This window comes from Phascolarctos cinereus, unplaced genomic scaffold, assembly GCF_003287225.1.
Source record: "Phascolarctos cinereus isolate Bilbo 61053 unplaced genomic scaffold, phaCin_HiC Scaffold_5;HRSCAF=322, whole genome shotgun sequence".
Taxonomy (NCBI): Eukaryota; Metazoa; Chordata; class Mammalia; order Diprotodontia; family Phascolarctidae; genus Phascolarctos; species Phascolarctos cinereus.
Window position 1 is genome coordinate 344519434 of NW_027555958.1, and position 12978 is coordinate 344532411.

Consider the following 12978-nt stretch of genomic DNA (forward strand, 5'->3'; position numbering starts at 1 on the left):
TTCAGGAGGAGATCATCTTAAGGAAAGTCCAAATTATTGTGCAAAAAAAAACTTTTGAAGGTTGTTAGGATGAAAAAAATCTATCTTTACAATTTTATTAAGGTAAGGTGGATGATGCCTTAGTTTGCAATGTTAACCTCTCATAGCCTTATAAATCTGCACCCAAACATCTTCAACAATTGCTTAATGCTTCTTTGCACAACATCTGAATGTGATGAAAGTTATGAAAGGTCCACAGCGTCTTGTCAGGTGAAAATGACATTCAGCTATTATATCAGAATGCTGACTCAGCAACTTGGAGTTCACAGAAAATGCAAAAGACACATTATAAAATGCTTGATTGTTAAGAAATGGAGGAAAAGTTTACACCCTGTTGGAAAACACAGGCATTTCCATAAAATTCTGCTCTTCCTAAGCTCCTTTGGGGGAAGAAGGCAAAAATCACCAATTCAAGTCCAATGGTTATAACAAGCTCAAATGTATGACTAGGTTTTCTCACTTTATTGAAGCTTTGTTGCAACAAATATCTTTCAATATAAGTGGTCCATCAACTAGAATTTATAAATATTTTTATTGTAGGTTGATTTTTTTATAATAGTAGTATGTATGTTAGGAGAGTTTCCCTGTAATATCACCTAATTGGCAAATTAGAAAGCAACACATCTTAATTTTAAAGGTATATCATAAGATAAATCCCAATTAAATACACCCCATTAATTCCAAATTTATAATATATTTAAATGGATTGCTCTACTTTTGCTCTATTATAAAAAGAGAAAGTTAGCCATAGTTTTCTAACTGTAAAATGGGGGTTGGCATAGAATCTAGATATCAAACACAGGGCTAACAGGCCCACAAAATTCCCTGAACCAGATTAAAATGTAATTTTGAAATAAATAAAACACAAAATACATTTTACAAATGTACTAAAGATACAAAAATACATTTTAAAACTGAGTGAATATGCAACCCACAGGGATCCTTATGTAAAGATTAATGGCCCCTATTTCTATTTGGGTTTGACACCACTAGGCTAGATGACTTCTAAGGTGGTATAATATACTAGAGATATGCTGGATTTGCAGTCAGTGGGCTTCAGTTTATATTCTCCTCTACAACTTATTAGCTGTGTGATCTTGGGCAATTCATTTAACCTCTATGGATTATCATCTCCTCATTCTTAAATGAAGGGACAAGACTAGACACCCCTTCTGGCCCTAAATCAGTGATCCCATGAATTAAATCTAAAGTTATATGCTCAATGACCTGAAGATAATTGGCTATTGTGAAACACTTTGAAAAAACCATTTATATATAAACAACTATAAGCTAATTAAAATATCTTTTTAAACAAGAATTGCAGTAATAGAAACTTTTTGATCTATTTTGAGTTATGTTTACTTAGAATCAATAAAAATTAATAAAATATCATTCCTTAAAAATTTAGTTTTTTGAATAATTAAAACTGATTTCCTATAAATTAATTCAAATTGGTGAAATAAATATCAAAATGTTTGATTGTTGGCTAAATCAGATACCACTAAAATACAAAGAGAAAAAACATCATGAATTTCCTTTGCTTGTATTCCAATTGTCCTTTGAACAACAGCTATGAAAACTTTTTTGATGGAAAAAAGGTCCTAAAAATTTGCTTTCCCCTTCTACTTTGGTTGCCTGGTTTTCCTAGCCAAATGGTTCCAAGATTTCTCTTTAGTGATCATCCTAGACACAGTATTCTACTTTTCATGCTTCTCAAAACAGCATCATAATGATATCTGAAATTTGGATTGTGAGACGTCATCTCTAGAAATTCACTGATGAAAGCAGTCAATCCCAAAGTTTGACCTTTAGGTTTATCAGCATGTTTTATTTCTGTAAGCTTCAATCCTCTAATCAGGGATTCCTGACTCATCATGTCTGATTCTGTCAGGGAATGTAGATCACTTGCTTCAAGTATGTTCAAGTGGACTCAAGTGGCAAATGTCTGCACAGTCAATGAAGTTTGATGGAACAACCATTAGTGGAAGGGAGAATTACAATGGGCCTGCTTGCTTCATTTGAAAATGACCCAGACATGTGTAGGGGAAGCAGGGGTGGTGGGGTAGGGGTGAGGGTGTTACAGTAAGGGGGCATCAGCATTTTGTAGCATTTCTTAGTTCAATTCATGTCTTAGTTGACTATACTTTGCAAAGAAAGGTTTAGTATAGTCCTCTCTGGCTTGCAGGAAAGTTGTCGATATCAAATTGTGGAGGACATGCAATTAGCTATGCTTCCTGAACTCTACTTTCTAAACACACACACACACACACACACACACACACACACACACACACACACACACACACACACACACATCCCTCAGCTGTCCATGTTCCCATCCCCATTCTCCCGCTACATTGCCATGCCTTCAGTGCAAATTTCTGACTGAAAATACTCAGGGATCTTAATTGAAGCCCACGACTCACAGATGGGGGCATTTCTACCTCTTGAAAAACCATCAAATCACTGGTCTTAAGCTCTTTATTTAAATATAATAATCAAGGCATTTAGCTTTCCTCAAATCACCTTTCCTGCTTCTGTGGTCTATAATCCATTTTTCTCTAGATCTGTTAGTAGGTTTTGTTTTCTCTTTCTTAAACATTCATTATATCACTAACTTGCCCAAGTCAAAGGGAGAGAAAATAAATTATCATTTCCAAAAGTGCTTCTTTAAAAATCCCACAAGCTTCCCATCAGCTGATTAAATTACATTTGGAATGCACTTACTTGAAATCGGTAAAATGTGCCATCATCCTTTAATGTGAGAACGTGATCTGAGATTGGAAAGAAATAGCCATGGGCAGCCATTAATGTCCCCAAATGGAGAGCCTCCACTGTTTCATGAAAAGAAAGAAAAGAATATATAAAGGCTTTTATATCTTTGATTTATAGCAATGTAATAGTTTTCAATCTCTCTGAACACACTGTAAAATCAAAATCTTTAGCATTCTGAAAGCAGTGTTTTGTGTATATTATAATATTTTTGATTTCATGAGAGAAGTTACTGACATGATTACTGCTTCTATTAATCAGCTTTAAATATTAAGTAACCTCCAAGTGTCCTCTCATTTCATCATAATTTTCTCTCTGGGTACTAGATTCAGTTGACACTATCTTCCCCATTTTGCCTTTTCATTAATCACCTTCCACATGTGAAAACTATTTGGAGTAATGTCACATTTATTCTAGAGAATGGGTTTCCCAAGGGAAAAAAGCATTTTCCAGATAACAGAGGTACAAACCTTAAAATAGACCAATTTTTTATTTTAACTGTTTTTTAGGAGAATCTTTTCAAAATGTTATAGATGTGCTTTTCCAACTAAACAGAATGTACTGAACACAAATATAATCATTTCTTTATGGCTTAGTGTCCTCAATATTGATATCAGTTATTTTATTTTGTTGTAACACAGTGATGATCTCAGGGACAACTGAAATATGCTCTATACTGTTTCACCCACAGGCAGCTCTAGCTTTAGCTATTCCATCTAGTGCATCCTATGTACAACATGTGGTTATGTTTAATGGCAGAAGATATGTGAATCTCACCCTGGTGGCCATCTCTGTTTTCTACCATCATCCTCTTGGCTCAACCCACCTTTTCCCCTCAACCTGTTGCTCAGCCCCTTTACTGTTTATCTCTGCTCCCTGCATAGAACATATGGTAGAACTGACAGGTTGGAAGGAGAAACAGATGAACATGTATGTATGTATGTATGTATGTATGAGCCAGTTCTCATTTAGTAAATCCTCCTTATTTATGGATCCCAAATACGTGAATTCTTGGAAAATTTATTTGGAATCCCCAAATTAATACTTTTGAAGCACTATCATGGTCATTACTGGGCATGTGCAGGGCAAAGAAAAATTCAAATCATTGATGTGCACTTTTGCAGCTGAGGTCAAACAAGAGGACACTGGCTTTTTCTTTCAGCTCTCATACTGTAAATAAGTGACATTTTTAGTCTATTTAGTACCACATTTTTCTTAGCTTTGTATTTTTGCTTGTGATTTCACTGTTTAAAATGACCCCCAAGTATAGTGCTGGTATGCTGTGTAGTGTTCCTAAGCTTAAGAAGACTGTGATGTGCTTTATAGAGAAAATATGTGTGTTAGATAAGCTTCATTCAGGTATGAATTATAGTGCTGTTGCCTGTGGGTTCAATGTTAATGAATCAACAATACAGTATATCCAGAAGAAGAGATTTGTTGATTTGTACATGAGGCCACTCTAGAAAATGCTGAATTAAATGTTTTGACCAAATGCTTGCAGGAGCCTATTCCCATATTCCCACTAAGAACAGTGCTTTGATATTCACAGCAACTTTATAGAATATGATTACGGTGAATGACAAGAATTAACTGTGTGTGTAAGTTTATATACATATGCATTATATATGTGTATGTATATATATACATACACACATACATACATACATACATACATACATACACACACACACACATATAAACATTTTAAATAGAGAATAGTGGTGGATTTGAGATAACCCAAGATAGCTCTGTTTAGATTTTTCTTGTCTTACCTTTCCCTACTTCCTTTATTTTGTATGATAGACCCAAGGATCTTGAGTTGGATGTTGAGAAAAATTCCTGTTGCATCCTAAGGACTCCTGGGATCTTTTTGCTTGACTTACAACTGAAACCTCTTATGTATATTGTCTCTCTCATTAGAATGTGAGTTCTTGAGATTGGGGACTATCTCCACTTTTCTATTTTTATCCTCAGCATTTATCCACAGTGCTTTATATATGGTAAGTGCATAATAAATGCTTTTTTATTCAGTCATTCACAGGTCCCCAAACAAATACAGCTTTTCAGGATGATTTCAGAAAAACCTGGAAAGACTTAATTGATCTGATGCAAAGTGGAGTAGAACTAGAAGAATATCGTACACAGTAACAGCAATATTGTACAATGAACTATGAATAATTAAGCTATTCTCAGTATTACAATTATTCAAGACAATCTCAAAAGACTCATGATGAAAAATGCTATCTGCCTCCAGAGAACTTATGGAATCTGAATACAGACCAAAGCATACTATTTTTTACTTTCTTTGCTTGTTTCTTTTTTCTTTTCTTTTCTTGGTTAGAGTTTTCTTCCAGGAAACAACTAATATGGAAATATGTTTTACATGATTGCACATGTGTAACCTATATCAGATTGCTTACTATCTCAGGTGGGGGGATGAAAGAATTTGGAACTCAAAATTTAAAAAAATTAATTGTTTTATATATAATTGGACAAAAACAAAATATTATTTAAAGAAATACAGATCTTACTCGTGGCTATTTGTTGAAACATTAGTCCATGATATGCTTCTGAACTGGTAAGATTGGCAATCAGGAATCACTGCAGACTAATGGTATGTGCTAAACCCAAGTTAGATTGGACTTGGATAGAGACCTTGCCACTAATAGAAGAAACAATGTTCAAAGATGGAATACATGACTGTGGGCTCTAAGTTAAACATATTCTGTGCAGGTACAGCCTAAAGGAAGGAGCCATTTACATGATTTGTCTTAAGGGTATGTAGAAAGTTGAGATAACTCTAACTCTGTCAGGTAAGAGGACTGTTTCTATATTGAGTAAATGGGTAGCTATTTCTGAATATGAATATATTAGTATTCATGTTTATGAATACTAATACAAAATCTAAATCCAATCAAAGTGCTTACCAATAATATCTACACTTTTATGTCTTCCTCTGCTGAAGTCCAATTTTGGTGCTTCTTCATAACATGGAGATGATGGAATTCTCAAAGGTTACACCATCAGAGCTTTGAAAGGCCCTACTCAACTTCAAAGTCTTCAGATATGTACTATCAATGTGCAAGTCATCCAAGGAAAAGCTTTGTGTCGAAAGAGGCTCATTTCTACAAGGTTGGGTATGATCTTTTCCAGGCATAGGAATTTATGACAACTGTTTTCTACAGTGTGGAGATATGATCTACACTGGTGAGGTAAATGCTCATACTGAAGCAATTATAGATCTTTTAAATACAAAAGTACATTGAACCTACAGATAATTATTTGTGCATCACTCCACTGTTTCTATGTAGTTTAAATTCTTTTGGGCCAAGAAGTGTGGTATCTACTTTTGTCCCCTGATAATCTCCCTTACATGGCAAAATTCTACTTTATACCCCTGTGGAATTCTCACTGTTTTTGATTATATCTGTGGGAGTTGATCAAGCCAAAGTAGTGTAAATTTTAAAGTGCAGATTGCTGGGACAGGATGAAACAATTATGCCCACCTTGAACTTCTACTGTAGAGAAAGTACACTCAGCAAGTATGTCAAAATTTCGTGGAAGGAATTGTACCCTTAATGTTATAGGACCTAAGGACAGTGTCCAAATAAACTACTCTGAGGGCTATCTTTGCATAAAGTAAAAAGTTAAATGCAGTGTATTCCACAAGTCTTGGTGCAATTTTAAGCTCCAAGGTTTAAAACCAATAACTTCAAAAGATCTGATACCTTCTAATTTCTAGAGACAGATGTTGAGACTCATAGCATTTGGTTAACTGCACACTAAAAATCCCTGTGGTCCAATTTCACCCTGGGCTTATAGGTGTCTTCTTAGTTTCATGACCATCATTATGATGATGATCAGTGAATCTCTAAGCATTTCCAGTGTATGTAGCAGTACGGTAGAAAGAGTACTTGACCAGAAATCAGAAAACATGGCTTGTAGGTCAAGCTTGACTACTACATAGTAGCATGACATTGGAAACTCACTATCCTGGCTCAATGCAGCACTAACAATAGTAAATGAGGAGTGGACAGTTGTTAGCATGCCACTATCAGAAATGAACCTTTTTTCAACCTGAGACTTTGTAGGTAATTACAAAATATAATTACATTCTCCCTGCTATTAATATATCCACGACCTATTCTCTGCTCACCTCCTTTTGTCTTGGGAGAGTTGCTTAGGGCTCCATTTCATAACCTTTCTCAGTCTGGGCAAGATCAGATTCATCATATGTTATTTTTATTATATTGAACTTTCTGTTTATTTTGTTTGTAATTTAATATTATTGTTAATATGTTTACCATCTTAGAGGTATTGAAGCACAACAACCTATTAAAACCATAATGGCTCTTGTAGAAAAGCAAGAATTTGACAACCCAAAGGAGCAGATACCCCAGCAGGTTGTCCTGCAGTGCATATTCCTTATAGCCATTCAGCCTCAATAGGCTTATTTGATCAGAATGAGCAGCAACAAATATAAGCTATCTACACTCAGATGTAGCTATCCATACTCCCAAGCTCAAGTATCTCACACCCAAATGAGAGTCTATCCACAACAAGCTCCCCTACCTCTTCTTACACCTTTAAATTTGCCTCAATAATAAAAGGTGATTTCTGTTCAAAACCTCACGTAGAGACTTTTGGTGGCCACAGAAATAGCCCAATAGCTGTTAGTAAATCTAGTCATTAAGTTATGTTCCTAGGCCAAAGAGCTTGTAGAGAAATTCATCAAGCTTACTGCAAACCTTGTCAACTTCTCTCTTCCCAAGTCTATGTATTGCTAGACTTCATTTGACTTTATAATAGGAAATCATAAGGTAGGCTAGAAATCAGAGCAGGGTTAAATCTCTAAATCCATTTCACTTCACAGTCTGTAATACCCCATATGTCTCTACATGTTTTGAACTATGTAATAGCAGGTTAAAATTTCAGAATGGATATCAGCCAGATCACTTATATATAGGGATATAAGTTCAGTAACTCAATTTTCTCCCTCACAAATTGGTGACAATATACAGGGTACTCCATGAGTCTGGTACAATTTTAATCTAATAAATTTTTAACAGATTTAATAGATTTTTAATGAATTTTAAGCTTTAGTAGATTAGAATAGATTAAAACACCCTGTATATATTGATAAGCAATGAATCTCTTTAAGGCAGTTTTGTACCCTGTTTCAATAGACTTAAATAATAATCAAAATAATAGGACTTTTGAAAAGTGTTTTTAATATATAGTATCATATTACTATTTTGAATGTAGTTAGCCTTGTGACTCTGTATTAAGGTTGGATTTACTAATGGAATTCCATCTCATCCAATCCATGAGCAATTGGAAAATACCTGTTAAAGAATTGGCTTTGACCAACTGGGAATTGAAACCCCCATGTCAAAATTGCCTCTAGATCACAATGTAGCTAGCAAAAATGAGATCAGAGCCCAGGGGGCAGTGTTCAGATAAAGGAAGCAAAGATCAATAATGAATAAAGAAGATAGAGGAATTTAAAATGCAAAGGTTTTTAATGTATCACTTCCCTTTACTTTGGAAGCTTTCTCCTGTGGCTTTTTTTTTTAACTCTAGTTTTGATGGGGCAGTGGAGGATGAGTGTGGTAGGTGTGCTGCTGTGGGTGAGAAAGGATTCATTTTTCCCAGACATTCATTGCATGCTCCAAACTGGATCTGGAAGTGATCTAGGGCAATCAGATTTGCATTTCTGTCACAATCATTCTCACCTTGATTACTCTCACCATAACTTTTGATTATCCTAACTGTTCCTTTGTCTTTCAGAGAAAAACATTTGACTTTCATGGATGATCAAATTTAATTAGTTAACTATCAAGTTGTCCCTTTCAGTTCTAAATCTATGTTCCTATGATTTCCTAGGGTTTGATTAAAGCAGGTACAATGCATCTGTAAATAGGAAGAACATGTGAGCAGATTTTATTGTTTTATGAAGACAGGGGAGGGATTTCTGAAGCTCTTTCAGCCTTTAACCTGGAAAGGTTCTCTAATATTCCTTTAGGTTTATGATGCTTCCTCTCTTAAAGTCCTAGTCTGATGCTTCAGATGGCTCTGTTGTTTGTTGTTGGTTGTTGTTGTTATTTTTGCTTTTGTTTTTGCTTTTTATAGTGTATGCCAATGGAAGACAAGCTTTGGTTGATCTTATTAGGTGAGAAAGATTTCCATTACCAGGTTGTATGTATACCTGTTTGAAGACCAGCCTAGGTGCATCTGAAAAGCTTTATCACTATTATAAAGTAGTAATTAGCAAAACAATTTGGTATTGGCTAAGAAATAGAGTGCCAGAGCAGTATAATCGATTAGGTACAAATTACATTATAGTAAATGACCAAGTAATCTAGTATTTGATAAACCCAAAGATCCAAGCTTTTGGAACAAAAACTCATTATTTCAGAAAAACTGCTGGGAAAACTGGAAAACAGTATGGCAGAAACTAGATATAGACCAACATTTCACACCTTATACCAAGATAAGGTCAAAATGGGTACATGATTTACACATAAAAGGTGATACCAATAAGCAAATTAAGAGAGCACAGAATAATATCTGTCAGATTTATGGATAAGGGAAGAATTTAGGACCAAAGAAAATGTAGAGTATATTACAAAATATAAAACAGATAATTTTGATTATATGAAATTTTAAAAGTTTTTGCACAAATAAAACTAATTCAATCAAAATTATAAGGAAAGCAGAAAACTGGGGGGAAAATTTTGTAACAAGTATCTTTGATAAAGGCCTCATTTCTCAAATATATAGAGAACTGAGTCAAATTTGTAAAAATACAAGCCATTCCCCAATTTATAAGTGGTCAAAGGATATGAATAGGAAGTTTTCAGACAAAGAAATCAAAGCTATATATAGTTATATGAAAAAATGTTCTAAATCACTATTGATCGGGAAAATGAAAACCAAAACAACTCTGAGGTACCACCTTACACCCGTCAGAGTGGCTAATGTGACAAATATGACAAAAATGTTGGATGTTGGAGGGGGGCATGGGAAAATTGGGAAACTAATACACTGTTGGTGGAGTTGTGAACTGATCCAACCATTCTGGAAAGTAATTGGAACTATGTCCGAAGGGCTATAAAATTGCATACCTTTTGATTTGGCAATACCACTGCTAGGTCTATATCCCAAAGACATCCAAAAAAAAGGGGAAAGGACTTATTTGTATAAAAATATTTATAGCAGCTCTTTTTTGGGGGTGGCTAAGAATTGGAAATCAAAGGGATGCCCATCAATTGGGGGGATGCTAAACAAGCTGTGGTATATGATTATAATGGAAGATTATTTGCTATAAGAAATGGCAAACAGGATGATTTCAGAAAAATCTGGACTTACATGAACTGATACATAGTGAAGTGAACAGAACCAGAAGAATGTTGTACACAATAACAATAATATTGTTCAATGAATTGTGAATGACTTAGCTTTTCTCAGCAATACAGTGAACTGAGACAATCCCAAAGGAATAATAATAAAGTATACTATCTGTTTCCAGAGAAAGAATTGACATTGATTGAATACAAAGTGAAGCATGCTATTTTCCACTTTCTTTCTTTTTCTTTTATTCAAGTCTTTGTGTACAAAATGACTCATGTGGAAATGTTTTATATAATTGCACATGTATAACCTATATCTGATTGCTTACCATCTCAGGGAGAGGGAGGGAGGAATAGAATTTGGAACTCAAAACTTTAAATAAAAATGTTTTAAAAAAAAGTGTCATCATCATCATAGCACTGTAAATTAGATGATGGTTTTCCCCCCACTTAGCCACAGTGACTGATGTCACAGCAACAGTGTCATAAATAGGTATACTTTCACCTGGGGCAATAATAGTTGAGCAAAGTGAGGAAGTGAGAAAAGTCCCAGTGAGTGTATAGGACAATCCAATGTGGTTTCAGTGACATTTGGAGAGGGAGTGACCATTTCTCAGAGATTCCAGACCTCACCACTATGACAGATGGGAGGAAAATGTATATCAGAAGAGGAGAGAGAGATGCCATGGTACCAGGACCCTGAGGTTGGTGAACCAAGAATATGCATGCCCCTACAAGACAGTAGAGAAGATGGCAAAGTGTAGGTATAGGATGTTGGTCACTGTAGAGAGGAAGTATGCCCTTCCAAGGAGGATGTGTACCCCATTAGAGTCAGTTTCTTGGTACAAAATGTTTTTGATCATGCCAGTTATGATTCTGCTGAAGACCATCAACTAAAGTTTAGAGAGTTTGCAAACTACTTTAGTGGACCAACTCCACTAATGAAATTATGAATCATAGGAGTATTTTGCTGATTATACTTAATCAGCAAGAATTTAAAAAAATCTTTACTGTTTTATCAAGCCCTTTCAAAAGTGTGTTGCCACTAATTGCCACATGTCATGACATTAGCCTTAGCTATGAATTTAAGAACTTTGCACCACAGATCTAAAAGGGGAAAAAAAAAACTTGATGTATAATGACAAGCAGCCAGGCATTGGGGACAGTAGATTCTGCAGGGCACAGATAAAAACATGAATAGGGTCCCATGGATTAAAATTTTACAGGGAAAGTTATTATAGAATCTTTGCTAGGTCAAAGGCTGAAAGTTTGAGAAATCCTTTCTCCTCCTCCATAAAATAATCAAACCTCTTCACATACTCCTGTTATTTACAGATGGCATTGTACCTATTTCAGTCAAACCCTGGGAAATTGCAGGATCATAGGTTTAGAACTAAAATGGACAACTAGATAGTTAACAAGCTGCCCTTTTGTTCTATGCCAGCTAAGTATCTACAACTTACCCAAATCCCTTTTTATGCCTGTAAAACTGGAGTACTACTAAGAAATCACTCCTCAGCACAACTGATGGCAACTTGAATATGTTTCAAAAAGGTTATTGAAAGGGAGATAAAGTCTCTCCTTCCCCCAAAATAAAGACACAGTCTTCTGATAACCCATAGTATAGGAAAATTTAAATCTAGCTAGTTGACAGTAATTCACACTGGTATATCATTCAGTCAATAATCACCAAACATATTAAGTACCCATTAAGGCTCTGATTCTGTGCAAGGCATTGGGGAAACAAAAACAAAAATGAAACAATCCCTGCAGTAAAATATTGAATTCTATCAGAGGAAATGATGTGTGTGTATATGTGTGTGTAATATATTCATAACAAACACAGGGTAATTTGAAGAGGGTAATATTTATGTTCAACTGAATGATTCCCTGGACATAAGGAATCTCCAAAACAAAGTTAAAAAGATAAACCATCAGTAACACTAATTGCCAGTCTTTCTAATTTGGACTTCCCACCTGACTCTGATTCCTGCCCTCAGAAGAAGTGTATCCAGCTAGGAGATATGATGTTTCCGTAAACAATTCTAGCAGGGTAAGTGAATATAAAAGTCGAAAATGAAATGCTAAGTAAAGTTGAAGGGGAGAAAGAAAGAGAGGGATCAAAAGGAAAAGGCTTCATGGAACATTACTTACTGTTATTTACAATAACTCACAGTGCTATAGTGCTTTAAAAATTTTTTAAACAAGGCTTTAAAGGATGGGTAGTATTTCAATAGATGGGAAAGGGGGGGATGGTATTATAAGGAACAGCATGAGTAAAGGTGCTGAGGAAGGAAAGCATAGAAGCTTCATCTGGAGTGGTTTAGTGTGGTTAGAACATTAAGCATATAAGTTGAAGTTGAAGCATAAGATAAGTGTAGAAGCTGGTCATGGCGGTACATGCCTATGATCCCTGTTACCCAGATGTTTAGATTGAGCTTGGGAGTTCTGAGGTGCAGTGAGGCTAAATGATTGGGTATCTGTGCTGTCTGGCATAAATAGGGAGAGCTCCCTGGGAGCAGGCAACTGCATGTCTATCTAAAGATAAGCAAACTAGCCCAGGTCAAAACCAGACCAGGACAAGATTTCTGTGGGATCAGGCCAAATAATGCCACTGCAGTTCCATTCCGAACAACCAGGGTCAAAAAATAAAAATAAAAGGTAAGTCTAGAAAGGTAAGTTGGTAACCTGGGGAGTCTTCTGTAGTCTTTCACTCAATAGTGTCATACCCTAACCCTAACCCATATTGTTACACCCATCTTGCTATACTCTTCTACAACAGCTCTTGAATAAAAGGTTTAGGGAGAGCCTGACC

At 35.4% G+C, this 12978-nt stretch overlaps 1 protein-coding gene across 6 annotated transcripts in view; it reads right to left on the reverse strand.

Annotated features, from left to right (window-relative positions):
- Window positions 1-12978, reverse strand: part of RGS7 (regulator of G protein signaling 7) — a 668840-nt gene that overhangs the window by 185305 nt on the left and 470557 nt on the right. For all 6 annotated transcript variants that reach the window (XM_020982050.2, XM_078156253.1, XM_020982049.2 and 3 more), the window contains one exon: window positions 2767-2873. In XM_020982050.2, coding sequence (XP_020837709.1) covers window positions 2767-2873 — 107 coding nt within the window. The remainder of the gene's footprint in view (window positions 1-2766; window positions 2874-12978) is intronic.